Source organism: Etheostoma spectabile, chromosome 18 (genome assembly GCF_008692095.1).
Source record: "Etheostoma spectabile isolate EspeVRDwgs_2016 chromosome 18, UIUC_Espe_1.0, whole genome shotgun sequence".
In the NCBI taxonomy this organism is placed as follows: domain Eukaryota; kingdom Metazoa; phylum Chordata; class Actinopteri; order Perciformes; family Percidae; genus Etheostoma; species Etheostoma spectabile.
Genome location: NC_045750.1, coordinates 6,257,694 through 6,271,811, shown reverse-complemented (window position 1 = coordinate 6,271,811; position 14,118 = coordinate 6,257,694). Strand labels below are relative to the sequence as shown.

Genomic DNA, 14,118 nt, shown 5'->3' with positions numbered 1-14,118 from the left:
TACTAGTAATGTCTTGTGTTTTTTGGGGATGCAGATATTATTTACAACTTATGATTGAATACAGTTCAAGTCGCATCTTACATTTCAATTTCCAAATATAGATATGACATCTTTGAAGAATCCGGCTGTACATGCTTCCCATCGAAGACACAAGGTGAGTTTTATAAATAGTTGACTTTTCTGTTACAGTGAATTTCCTATCTTGCCAAAGTTTTAAGTCTGAAAATAATCCTTCTGTGTCATACCGACATTAACTGAAACTAACTAGTTTAGTTTTCATAATGTTATTTTAATGCTCTTTAATGTATTTTCTTTTTCAGGCCAACTGTGATACAGAAAATGATTGCAAAGAGAAAACAATAATGTTCTCTGCAGGTGATGAGTTTATGAATATGACTCAGAGTCATACGGTCAACATTGCCAGTAGTTTATTACCACCTCCGAACCAAAACTTGGATATTGTTCACACTCTTGGAAAAATGGACAATGCTTCATCTCTGGAGGAGAGAAAGCATGAGGCGGGTGGTGCGCCTGGCTTGTCAGCTAATGCTATGGATCTAGGATTTGAAGACTTCCTTTCAAGTCTCTCTAAACCAGGCGCCTCCAGTGGTAATCCTGCGATTGCCAGAGCGATACCTTCTGCTGCAGCATCCTCTAAGGAAACTGTTGACATCAACAGCTCCCTGTTCCAGCTTCGAAGTAATGTTTGTAAAGTAAGTCAGTCCCTCATTACATCCAGGAGCGTTGAAAAATCATTTAATGGAAGTACAATCAGTCCTGAAAATGATGTGAGCACGTATATGACTAAAGTTCAGACGGACCGCATAATAGGGCCCACCGCCTCAGATGATCCTTTCCGGTGTCATTTTCCCACACAAGAAATGTACTCCCGCTGTGAAGGTCTGAAGAAACAAGAGATGACTTCAGGACAGAAGAACAGCGAAGCACTGGGGTCATCTAACTGTGCGGGTAAGGGCACTACAAACCTTCCTCTCTTTTTTTCCCCCCCTCAAATGTAGTCTATAAAACTTGTTGAAACTTGAAATGAGATCATTAACCAAAACATTTGAACAAAAATATAAATCTTTTGGTTATGTCAATGATGTACGTACTTTAAAACATATTTTATAACATGTTAAGGACTAAGAACAACTTCTAAATTAATTTAGTTCATTATATGTAAAATGGTGTAATCTGGGAATGATTGATTTAGCTAATTTCCCTTTTTATTGAATCCCCTTCACATAATAGGTATGGAGACCGCATTGAAGCCATCTTTGAAGACAAAGGTGGAAAGAAATCCGGTAAACTCAAAGACTAAGTTTTTAGAGTTGCATTTGGTCTTTAATGTGTTGTCATATACTGATTTACCTTAAATAAAAACATTTTACCAAGTTATGCAGAATCACAGTGATTGCATTTATTTATTTTAGAAATGGTAGAATACTATATTTTCATTTAATAATAGTGAATTAGGAATGCTAATTTAAAATTCATATCAAGATCAATGTGTGTTATAATAGCTGTACAATTGACAGTGTTTTTTGTCTTCCACAGGTTAAATTTGATACCGAAGATGACTGCAGAGAGAAACCTGAGAGGTTTTCTGCATGTATGGATGGAAATGTGGACTGCTTACCTGCTTGTGGAGAGAGAACCATGAGATTCAACACAACTGATGCAGCTATGGATGTGACACAAAGTCACACTGTTAACATTGCCACTGGTTTCGAGCTGCAATCGTTTCAAAATGTGGACCGTTTGGCTATATCTGGAGAGAAAACCTTTAAGTTTACTGCAAATAATACCTCTATGGATAAGTCCCAGTGCCTCACTGTAAATATTGCAGGATTAGGTCTTCCTGTAAGAAACAAGAAGATGAGACATGTGGTCTGCCTAGAAACAGGTCTTCATCAGCACGCAGTGTGGATCCAAGCTTTAATAAGAGCCTCTCAGAACCAAGTGGGCCCGGTGTTAATCCTGTGGTCAAAAGGATGACCCCTACAGCTGCACAATACAGCTTTGGAGACTCATCAAACAGAGGGACAATCTGTCCAGAAGATGATGTAAGCATGGACATGACTGAAGCTCAAACAGGCCACATTTTAGAACTCACAGATACAGATGATACTCCTCACTGTCTTTTCCCCACACAAGACATTTACCCCCAAAGTGATAGTTTAAAGAAAGCAGAGATGACTTCACAACAGCAGAACAATAAAACACTGGAAACATTCCCTAAAGGTATGGAAACACCAATCCCTTGAAATGTTTTGACAGCTAAGGCAACAGAACAGAAATTGTAAGGATCAAAATAAGAAAAACCCATTGAGTGCTTTGATTCAGTTTAATAATTCTTAAATATTGGAATTGGGGTCGTCTTGAGTTTTTATTTGAATTGCTTCTTACTTATTTTCCATCTTCACATTCAGGTATGGATACCTCATTGGTGCAACGAAATCAGGTGAGCTTAAAGCTTTGCTCAATTGGATCTTTTGCGCATTTGTGTTCTGAACAAATCACCATACAGCCTACTTGTCCTGAATATTGCATCTTTAGACTTCAGTCCACTTATGTAGGCTAGGGTGAAAGCTCTCTGTAGAGCTTCCACAGAAACATAAATTTATTCCCATCTCCCAAAATAAACACATTTGTTAGGGTGTAAAGAACAACAGTGATCTCACTAGTTTTACTTTGCTTTAGAAAGGGGTAGAGGACCAATTATGGATGGTGGCACTGAAACGGCAAAAAGTTTTGATTTTAAAATAATGTTAATGTCCTAATAAAAGTTACGGTTTGTCTCCTCAGGGCAAATTTAAATGGAAAAATGTGAGAGAAAAACATGGGGTTTACTGCCCGACGATTTCCTGTATGGATTGCACAAGTCCACTGAAAATTTGCAGTGATTTGCACTGCCCTCTACAAAAACTGGAATTGTTACCTTTCTTGTGAGAGGACCAAGATGCTGTAAATGATGCAACTATGGATGGGGACAGAGTCACATGTAAACAAATTGCCACTGATTTTTAAAAAAAGCTGCAACAGCAAAGTGGTCTTACCTGCCGTGAGAGAAAACCATGATTTAACCAAATGATGCAACTAGATGTGACAAGAAGCACACTGTAAACATCGCCACCATTTAAACGCGTCACAGCAAAAGTGGACCCTTACTGCGGGAGAGAGAACCATGAGATCAAACAAGAACAATGATTCACAAGAATCAACTGTGAAACATAAAATGATTAAAACTGCAGAAAACCCCGCAAAATGGGATCTACTGCTTGTGGAGAGAAAACCATAGATTCAAAACACAACTGAGCAGCTTTGAAGGGCAAGAATCACACGAAAATCCCATTTAAAAAAACCGATCACAGCAAAATGGGATCCTTACCTGCCGGGAGAGAAAAACAAAGAGATTCAACAAATGATCAGCAATGGATGTACAGAAGTCCAACTGAACCCTTGCAGATTTTAAAAAAGCAAGTCACAGCCAAAAGGACTCCTACTGCTGGGAAAAAGAAAAAAAAACCATGAGATTCAACACAACTGATGCAGCAATGGATGTCACAAGAAGTCACACTGTGAACATGCCACGATTTAAAACTGCAGTCACAGCAAATGTGGACTCCTTACCTGCTTGTGGAGAGAAAACCATGAGATTCACCAACTGATGCAGCTTTGGAAGTGACAAGAAGTCACACTGTAAACATCGCCACCCATTTAAAACCGCAGTCACAGCAAAATGTGGACTCCTTACCTGCTTGTGGAGAGAAAACCATGAGATTCAACACAACTGATGCAGCTATGGATGTGACAAGAAGTCACACTGTAAACATCGCCACCCATTTAAAACCGCAGTCACAGCAAAATGTGGACTCCTTACCTGCTCGTGGAGAGAAAACCATGAGATTCAACACAACTGATGCAGCAATGGATGTGACAAGAAGTCACACTGTAAACATTGCCACTGATTTAAAACTGCTGTCACAGCAAAATGTGGACTCCTTACCTGCTTGTGGTGAGAAAACCATGAGATTCAACACAACTGATGCAGCTATGGATGTGACAAGAAGTCACACTGTAAACATTGCCACTGATTTAAAACTGCTGTCACAGCAAAATGTGGACTCCTTACCTGCTTGTGGTGAGAAAACCATGAGATTCAACACAACTGATGCAGCTATGGATGTGACAAGAAGTCACACTGTAAACATCGCCACCCATTTAAAACCGCAGTCACAGCAAAATGTGGACTCCTTACCTGCTCGTGGAGAGAGAACCATGAGATTCAACACAACTGATGCCGCTATGGATGTGACAAGAAGTCACACTGTGAACATTGCCACCGATTTAAAACCGCAGTCACAGCAAGATGAGGTAATTTTACCTGCTGACGAGAAGACAACGAGGTTCACTGACAATGATGCAGCTATGGATGTGACCCAATGTCTCGCTGGAAATATTGACAGCAATTCAGTATCAGAATCACTTCTTTACCATGATTCTAATATTTTATTCACCCATAAAGACGCTGATTTTCCTTTATCTGCACAGAAGACGGATCATCCGCGCCACCAATCTTTGTCCGCACACACTTTGGATCCAGGGTTTAAAAACTCCCTATGTAAGATGAGTGACCCCTGGGCCAGAGCAGTGGCTCCTGCTGCACTGTCCCCTCAAGAAACTGAAGACACAGATAACTTACTGGACCAATTTAAAACACAGAAGCCTGTTGTGGATACTGAAAAGGTAGCCTTAGGTTTTGTTTCAGCTGTCTTGGAGAGGCCAGCAAATAAAACCATGACAGAAAGTCCAGAGGACGATATGAGCGTGAGCATGAACATGACTGAAGCTCAAACTGGCGGCATTTTAGGACAAACGTATACAGGTGAGCTGCCTCAATGCCTTTCTTCCTCACAGGACATGTACCCCAATCCTGACCTTTTGAAGAAAACCGAGGCAACTCCTCAACAGAGAAATGAAGCACTGGGATCATCCAACCCAGGAGGAGTGGAAATCCCAAACCTTCCTGATTCTCCTGACTCAAATGAAACTGGCACCAGTAAGGAACCCAAATCAAAAAATCTATCTTGTACTTTATCACAGAAGATGGTGAGTTCACCCTGTGCTGTTGACCATGATATTGATACCGCACCTTCACAAAAGTCCAGACGGATGAGTCTAGCCGATCTTAAGTCAAAAGTAAGGCGTTTGAGTCACATGGTGAGTACAGCTCCTGATACTATCGCTATGGACAGCCGCACAGCACCCTTGCCTCACCTAGAACGGGACATGGACAAAACCTCAAACGACAAAACCAAATCCCTACCTGTAACAGAGCCTCAACTTGAGATGGGTTTGGTAAACACAGAAGAAAATACACAAGCTCAATGTCTTATGCAAGGAGAACAACCCTCTGCTACTACAACTCCTTTCAACTTGAAGACCAAACAACTTATGTCAAGACTGTCAATGGGAATTTTTAAGGCAAAACTCCCCCAAAAAAGCAAACCGGATAATTCAAAGAAGGGGAATTCTGTGGACAAAGGCCAAAGCACAGTTCCAGTCAATGTTTCTCATCAACTGAGCAACTTTGACCATGATATGAGCGATATTTATAATGAAGAGCTTGGTAGCTATGAAGGTATGTCTGAAACTTTGGACATAACGAGTCCTCAGAAAGCCACTGAAAAAGTGAAGGCTTCCCAAGAGTTCAACATGGATGAGCTTTTAGAGGAAGATGTATATGAAAAGGACTTGATTAGTGCCGCCAGTGGAAAAAAGAGACCTTTGCCAGCAGATAATGTGGAGGATGAGAAGAGACTGAAGGTATCCACCGTGGCGACCTCTGATGTTGAAATGGTAGGTCAAGTATTTTATGTTCTCAAATAATGAGAGGGTCGTTATTTACCTTAACTTTTCTTTATATTCCTTTATCTCCTTAAAAGTATATCCATCACATTATAGTGAGAAACCTCCCTTTTTCCTGATAAATGTATTGATTTTTATTTATTATTCACTGATTAATTTCCTGTTGATGCAAGCTCAATACTTCCTCCATGTTTACCTGTGGTCTTGATAATTTTAGGATTGTGTACAGTTCCTCAGCACTGATTCCATTAATACATAGTCATGTTATTCTCACCAATATGTTGCTCTTCTTCTCTAAAAGTTATTTGGTTTGTATTTACTAACTATTACCAGTTGTGTCTAGTTAATAATAATAATAATAATAATAATTAATAATAATAATAATAATAATAATAATTAATAATTAATAATAAAAAATAAAAAAAACGTCAGGAATTGTTGATCTTCATTGATGGTAATTCATTCGCACTTAGAAACAGAGTAGATACAATTATGGTTTCAAAATTTCTTTCCATAGGAATTAACAGGAATAAAATGGAAATATAGGGGTTATTTGCTATGGCTGCAAACAAATCTGTTACATATCATAAGCAGACCATCAGTAGTTCACTTCTTCACTTGAATACCAACCTTTTATTTGAGAAGTTTTAGTATATTACATTACACTTTCTTGTCTATTGTTTTCTATTTTCCCTCTTTGTCGTATTTGTTGCCAGGGATTTCCGTCTCACGTTGTGGAGTGTGACAGCAACGTTACTACAGTTCCAAGCATGACTACACAGACCACAGATTACTCCAACAGCAGTCACACAGCCAGCATCAGATGTGAAGCTACATTTGAATCAAGTAAGTTATGAACTCACTTGGTGCACAGGGTTTTCGCGGGGGTTTATAAATTCTAAAATTGCAAAATAAAAATGTTAGGCCTTTTAAAAGTCTTAAATTTGCTAAATGTTTTGTGTTCTATGTCTTAAATCATTTTAAACTTGTCTTCGTTTTCCTACATCCATGCAACGCTACCTCAGATGCTCTTTTTTTTATTTTTTATTCCTATTGTTGTAGTTGTACTTTCTTTTGCTCGTCCAAATATAATTTTGATATATTACAACTACAAATGAGACCAACATGCAATTTGTATTGCAGCCAATCAGCTTTTGTGTTATTGGCGCAAGTCTTTGGATTGTACCATAGACATAAAACTGTACTGTTCTTTAGCTTCGGGGAAGTGCAAGTTTAGCGATTGGTTTGAAAAAACTTTTTTTCGAATTAAGGGCTCAGTTGAGGTTTTGATAAAAGGTCTTGAATTTAATTTGCAATGGTCTTAAATTTGACTTGGTATAAACATCCTTGTTTAGTGGTTCCTTCCTGACATAATTCTGAAAATCAATTGTTTTTATTTTTCCAGCTTACAAACAAAGCCTGTTTGAATCCCAGCTAGAAGACTACGCCAATGATGTTCAGAGGGTATATTAACATATTTAATAAAAAAAATACATCTTTGAAATATTCATTTATTTTTTATGCGGGTGATTTATGCCTTCAATGTTTTGATTACAGAAACTCAGTGATGGCACCATTACATTGTTAGAGTTCTTTCAACTCTTCAACATAGACTTTGTCATCCATAATCCTCGGCAAAGCATCCTTCCTGGCAGAGTAAGTTAATTTTCATTGATATTAAAAAGAATGTATGAAAAACAATGACTAAATGTAATTACTTGCCTTTTTTTCTTTTCTTTTTTTGCAGCTTTTGTCAGACACAGATCGCACATCGATGGATTTATTGAAAGACCGGCACATCAACCTTCCTAAACAGATGGTGTATGAGACAGATGTCCTCAACCTTACAGAGATGGTGGAGGGGTGTGTACAGTCAAGATTTCATAACACATTTACAGGGTTTGACGTTAAGGTATTTTTTGCCCAACGTAAATTTTTACTGGCCCTTACACAAATGTTTTTGAAAGAAAAGCGTTAAACATTAATAAAAAGACAGTGGAAAAGTCAAACTTTGTTATAAGTCAAAAATTTTACGTTAGCTATCCTCTCTTTTCTCGCTTTGGCCTACCTGGATGCGTCACTCATGTCACTTGTTATGAACATTAAATTAGCCGTAGTGAGAAACAAGGCATTGTGTCTAAGATAACTTTATGTACAGAGTAATGTTAGTACAACATTATGGAGTTAATGTTACGTAGCGAGTAAAGTTAGTATAATGGGGAGTGACAGGCTGCGGCTGGAAATCGCGAGGACGGGAAATAGTTTTAACATGACTTTAAAATTGACATCCACCGATGTTAACATTAGTTGGCTCGTTCTTGTTTTCTAGCTGCGTCGCGAGGTATAGTAACTTTAGCTAGCGTTAGCTGGGGGCTTCATGGAGAAAGCTAAAGTTAATGTCAGCTGCCCTACAGCTGTCAGTTAGCTTCCACTTCATACATTACCTTCTAACAGCTGTATTCTCAGTAAAGTGACAATCTGCAACACGCAGGTTGCTTATAAACAATTAAAATAGTAGTGACAGCACCGTTTCGCTTGGTTATTAATGTAGTTAGCATTGTTGGATACTTACATAGTTTATGACAAATGGTTTCAGCTGTGCTTTCTAACATGTCATTGTGCTATCCTAGCTCTGTTAGCCTTTACCACAGGCGCTTCACTACACTTGTTAGATAGTGTTTCATTACTCAGTTATGTTTGTTTATTTGTTTTGAAACAAAGTTGCGCACAGGTCCTCTCAATGCGAAGCAGTCCCTCTAGTGGACAGAACGTGTAACAACCACAAGCTGTAGTGACATCGACAAAGAATAAGCCTAAGTATTGTAGTACATATTATTTAACAGGCTGCAATTGTGCATTAATTATTTGAAATATTAAAAAAATATCAAATGGAATTTTAATTTTATTATAGATGAAGATTGTCAGCTTTAGTAGTTTGCCGGCTGTAGCTGAATGTCACTTGGTGGTCTTCGCTGAGAGGTGCGAGGACAGATGTGTCATTTTAGGTCAGGCATGGCCACTTTAATTCAGAGTAAAGAAAACTTCCAGCAGGAAGTAGTTAAAAGCAGCATATGTTGTTTGGCAGTGTGCCAAAAATTAAAGAATAAATTTTAACGTGGCATAGGTAGATACTGTTATTAGAAGTTAAAAATGGGTGCTAACCAACAACTGAAGTTCTAAAGCAGGTCTGTTTTGTTCTCTCCCCAGGTTGAAGGAGCCAATGCGGGACCTAGACAAACCACTGAAGATTGTTAATAGACCTTTGTGGGAAGAAGTGAGACATTTTTCAGACAAAGAGGTATTAAAAGGATAACTCAATGTACTTTTTTCAAATTGCAATTTTTTGATTTTTGTGACATGTTAAGAATGATTGTCATTTTGTTGAAAGGAAAAAATGTTTTTTAATTTAGTGGATGCCTTTTGCTGATTCTGTAGATGTAGCATAATGATCTGCCCCTCACTGTGTCTGTTTAAATTCACAGGTCAAATCCTTTGGTGCCAAACTAAAAGAGAGACATAACCGGTTCAGAAAGTTGAGCAAAGTTCAGTCGCATGAAATGAAGGAGGTGTTGTACTCCAATCTATTGCAGGCTAATCTGGTAAGATCCTTCACACAGCTATACTGAATGAAAACATCAGGGATCTTTTGAGGGCATGTAAGAGTAAAGGTTCTAAACACTTACACAGTTTTTTTTTTTTTTTTTTAAAGTTAATCTGGTTGATTAATCTGGCTGGGGGTGGCAGTAACTCATTCAGTAGGGAGTTGGGTTGGGAACCAGAGGGTCGCTGGTTCAATCCCCATACTGTTAGCTGGAGAGATGCCAGTTAACCTCCTGGGCACTGCCAAGGTGCTCTTGAGCAAGGCACCAAACCCCCAACTAAAATTTAAAAATCTAAATTTTAGTCATTTAAAGTCTTAATGGTCATATTATGCTTTTTGTCTTTATTGTGTTATAAATTCTTATTTGTCTTCGTTATAGGTTTACAAAGTGCAAAAGCCCAAAGTCCACCCCCAAAGGGACTTACCATCTCCAACAGAAAACACTTTTCACAAACTGCTCCAAACAGCTCTACTGTAGTCCAGTCTTTACTTCCGTGACGAACGTGCGTGCGTCCTTTTGTAACACACGTATTAATGGTCGCCTAGCTGCTAGCGTGGCCCGCCCTCATGCTCTGCTTCTGACTGGCTGGTAGTGCTGACCTAGATACTGCGCATGTCTGACTCCCAACAACAAAACAGAAGTGTGATGCCTTACTCTGTAGCTAAAACAGAAAGCTCAACACACAGGGTGAAAAGAGGAGCTGCAGCAATGTGCAGTACAACAAAAATATGGTGTATTTTGAAAATTAAACCATGTAAACCTATTCTGCTAAAACCTCTAAATACATTTATGAACCTAAACATGAGCATAATATGAGCACTTTAAATTCGCAAAGGTACTGTGTTCTAGGTTTTAGATCATTTTTAAACTGGTCTTAAATTTTCCTACAACCACGTAACGCTACCTCTAATGCTCACAAAACTGTTTTATTCTGCAATGTTATCTAATTATGCCATATATATACAATCCTTATTACTCCGTGTTGCTTTTATTCAATTTTAATAATTTTATATACTTTGAAAGTACTGTTGGGATGTTGCGTTGTAAATTTATGTTGTGCTATAGGTCTTATTTTTCAATCATAAAGGTTTTTAAAAGTCTTACATGTGACTCAAAGAAACCCCGTTATTGGTAGGTGAAGATTTGTAACCAAACAAACTCCCGTCTAAGCTCTCGGCTTATCTTTACTGTTACTACAATTGCCACTGTGTATCATGTTGTTACATTATACCCACTGCTATACATTTATTGGTCATATTTTTTTATAAATATGATAGTTGGGTGTAATTGTAGTTGCTATGCATATCTATCTCTCTCCCACCCCTGGCCGTCCACCTGTTCAAGGTTTCTTCCACTGTCGCACCAAATGCATGCTCTGGGGGGAGATGTTGGCTCTCTGTAAATGATATAGTGTGGTCCAGACATACTCTCTGTAAATTGCCTGTGTGGAGAAGCTTTAAAGACATATTTCATCTTTTCAGAAGGAGCAACAGAAGGCGAGAGGAATGATTGAGGAAGCAGATGGGATGATAAAAAGTTTGGACGACTGTATTCGTGAATTAGAAACAGGTATGACTACTGTGGGGAAAAATGGCTTGTGGTTTTCCAGTTGCTACCTTGTCTTTATAAATGGGCTAATGATTCAGACCTGTGATAAATCAGGCTGTGTTGGTGTGTTGATAAGGGACAAGCAGACTAGAAGGTGAAACCGCTGTAAACACCTCTGTCTGTCCATTAGAACTTATTGCAGTTGAAGAAAAAGGCTTTGAAGACCAACCAAGTCTGAAATCACGTCAGGAAGGTAACTTGTGATGCCACTTCTTTCATTTATTTGTTCAATCATTTATATTTCCTTGACTTTAATACGTTATTGGCATTTTGTTGTTTTTACAGAAATGCAAAAAGTCACCGAGGCTTTGGAGGATAATAACCGGTGAGTTGAGAATAATGTGTTTTTCATGTTTAGACACTTTTAATTTTAGAAAGGTTTACTACTCTTTTCTTTGATTTTGCCACAGACAAACATCTGAACTGGAGATGCAGAAGCAGCGGACGTCCGATAAACTGAACAGGCTGAAAGTGGAGACGAGCAACCTTGAGACCCACCTCACCGCGCTGCATATGTCAGTTTCTGATTTTAATGGGTTTCCAGATCTTAAGTCTTACACGTTGGTCCTCATTCAAAAAAAAAAGCTGCTTAAGCCGAACCTTAAAGTGTTTTCTCCGTTACTCTCCTCAACTGTCACTAAATGAGGGCCAGTAGTACATTTTTGTCAGTCTTGACAAAATTACATTGCTCTGTTTTTAGCTTCTTTTTTACACAAACATAATAGTGTAAAAACCTATTTTTGCACATTTCGTACCTCAGGATAAATGAATGGAAGTTTGGGGAGAAGAAAGACAACTGCAGTGTCTACACTTTCCTCTATGAGACCTTGATTCTACAGTTGGTGTATGAAAAATCCAATGGTAAGTGGTCTTCAACAGACACCCAAGAGTGAGTAAGCAGTGAATTGTTCTTTAGCAGTCGACATGCTCCAAAGCCTTCGGCGTGGTGGTCTCTAAGGCTGAAAATGTGAAGCATGTTGCACTTTCGGACTTGTGTGTTTTTTATTTTACAATGAATAAATTCACCTGTTTTGTTTTTGAAGGAAATGATGCTGATATTCAGTGTGAGAGGAAAATATCGTACATCACATTGAGTCTTCAACTTGATGGTGAGTGTAAAAAAATAAATAAATAAATCCACAAGGTAGTATGCCATCCATGAGTAATCATTTTGTCAGAATCTGTGTGATGCATATTGTGTGTTCAGATAATCATGAGCTCAAATCTCAGGTGTCAGATGAATATTAACTACTACTGTACATTTTTGTTTCCGACTAGATGAAAAGACGGAGGGTAATGCCCGCCTTGTTCACAGACTGCTCTCTCAGTACATCGAGGGACACACTGACTGGGTGGAGAAATATCCAACGAGCAGACATGTTCCAAAGGTAGGTGTCAGTGGAGATGTGTTGAGAGAGGGGCAATTGTGCAGCTTCATGTTGTACTTGTGTACTTGTTTAAGTTTTTTATGTCAGTAGACCCATAGTGTTCTGTCTCAAATGTATGTTCTCGGATTGTGGCATTTTAGCTACACTGAAACTCTCAACTGTCTGTCCTGTTGATGTAGCTGCTCCATGACGTGAGCCTGGTGGTGAGTCGCTGTCGTCAGCTGGGAGAGGAGTTGCGTCGGCTGAAAACGTGGGGAAGTGTGAGGCTCAATATTCTCAACATGAGCTGTGTGGACACTCAGTAAGAACTCCTCCCCAAAAAGAATAGCCTGTGCTTGCAGTTTTATAGCCCTTACTTAATTTGTATGGAAACTGTATAGTTCATTAAAACCACATGTGAACTCTTTCATTGGTTTTAAACAATATTCCAGTTTTGTTTTCAAACTAGAAAAAAAGTCACGTTATCAAAAACTTAGTCACATTATGTAATACTATCCTTTCTTTACTTCTTCTTCTAGAGTGCACATTGTCTTCAGCAGTCTCAAGACACTTTCCGAGTTTGAGGTGATCTTCTCTGTGAGTTTGATCGACCAGCCCTATGTCCTCCAGTTGAAGAGCTTTAACAACATGATCGGGAACACAACGTAAGCTTCACTTAAAAATACATTTAGTAGAAATCAGTGAGTGGTGCTTTCTTGGGTTTTGGGTAGAGGGAAATGCAATTTTAAAAGCACCTAAAATAAAATATCCATATATATATTTGCATGTATTTGCAGGATCCAACAGATTGAGGAGATTGCGTCGTCGTTCAGTCCATCCAAGAACCTCCTGACAAAGATCGTCAAAAAGATAAATGAGAATCTACTCTATTGAGACAAACATTTTTTATTCCAGTCAGTTGTAATAAAAACAATTTTGTACATTATGAAAGAAAATCTTTAACACATAACTGGCTTTTAAGTAAATAAATAATGTGTACAGGTTGCAAGACTGTTATTGTTTTTTTGCATTTTGTTATAAATACTTGGTGAAATTAAATTATCGGTGTTCAACGGAACAGCATGCCTGTTTAAGTTGCTAGAATACAGTTTTACAGAATTGGTTTTAATTAAGTCCATGAATTCCTGAGCCCGGAGTATTTCTTTTTGTGTTAGCTTAGCTTTATTTCCAGTTTATTAATATTGAACATGTCAAGTTCAGGGGGCAGCCATAGCTTATTCACACAAAAGTGGTGAACAGTTGCCTCCATGTTTACTAACGTACATCAGCACGCCGCCCGTGACATCTTTACTACGTGTGGGTCACCACATATGTGAGACGGGACGTACTCATTCACAGATTCCTGCCTTTTATTAGTAAGAGCAATCGCAGTCTTTCACTTCTCTCATGTGCAGAAACTGCAGCTTCCAGATGGTGAACATGGTTAAAGTACTTTGTTTTGCTTACTGTGTACATAGTATAGTCACATTTTGTAGCATTGAATGTAAGTAAATATTTTGCTGTTTGGTTCATAATGCTAATCCACCAGTTCCTATGATTTCTTTACAATTTAGGAAAATAAAATGAATGTACATACATTTAAAAAAGAAAAAGTAATTTGAAACTTTTTTGTGTGCCATTGTTTGCTTGTATTAAATGTGTTGCCAGGA

General features: G+C 38.4%; 1 protein-coding gene across 2 annotated transcripts in view; it reads left to right on the top strand.

Annotated features, from left to right (window-relative positions):
- Positions 1-14,118, top strand: part of knl1 (kinetochore scaffold 1) — a 17,412-nt gene extending 3,294 nt beyond the window's left edge. For both annotated transcript variants that reach the window (XM_032543730.1, XM_032543729.1), the window contains exons 11-32: positions 102-154; positions 321-969; positions 1,252-1,304; positions 1,558-1,610; positions 1,674-1,819; positions 3,938-5,862; positions 6,588-6,717; positions 7,277-7,335; positions 7,429-7,527; positions 7,619-7,734; positions 9,079-9,169; positions 9,354-9,470; positions 10,955-11,042; positions 11,212-11,274; positions 11,367-11,406; positions 11,492-11,596; positions 11,842-11,942; positions 12,125-12,190; positions 12,360-12,469; positions 12,649-12,770; positions 12,988-13,113; positions 13,246-14,118. In XM_032543730.1, the coding sequence (XP_032399621.1) occupies positions 102-154; positions 321-969; positions 1,252-1,304; positions 1,558-1,610; positions 1,674-1,819; positions 3,938-5,862; positions 6,588-6,717; positions 7,277-7,335; positions 7,429-7,527; positions 7,619-7,734; positions 9,079-9,169; positions 9,354-9,470; positions 10,955-11,042; positions 11,212-11,274; positions 11,367-11,406; positions 11,492-11,596; positions 11,842-11,942; positions 12,125-12,190; positions 12,360-12,469; positions 12,649-12,770; positions 12,988-13,113; positions 13,246-13,342 (4,409 nt within the window). In that variant the 3' untranslated portion in view covers positions 13,343-14,118. The remainder of the gene's footprint in view (positions 1-101; positions 155-320; positions 970-1,251; positions 1,305-1,557; positions 1,611-1,673; positions 1,820-3,937; positions 5,863-6,587; positions 6,718-7,276; positions 7,336-7,428; positions 7,528-7,618; positions 7,735-9,078; positions 9,170-9,353; positions 9,471-10,954; positions 11,043-11,211; positions 11,275-11,366; positions 11,407-11,491; positions 11,597-11,841; positions 11,943-12,124; positions 12,191-12,359; positions 12,470-12,648; positions 12,771-12,987; positions 13,114-13,245) is intronic.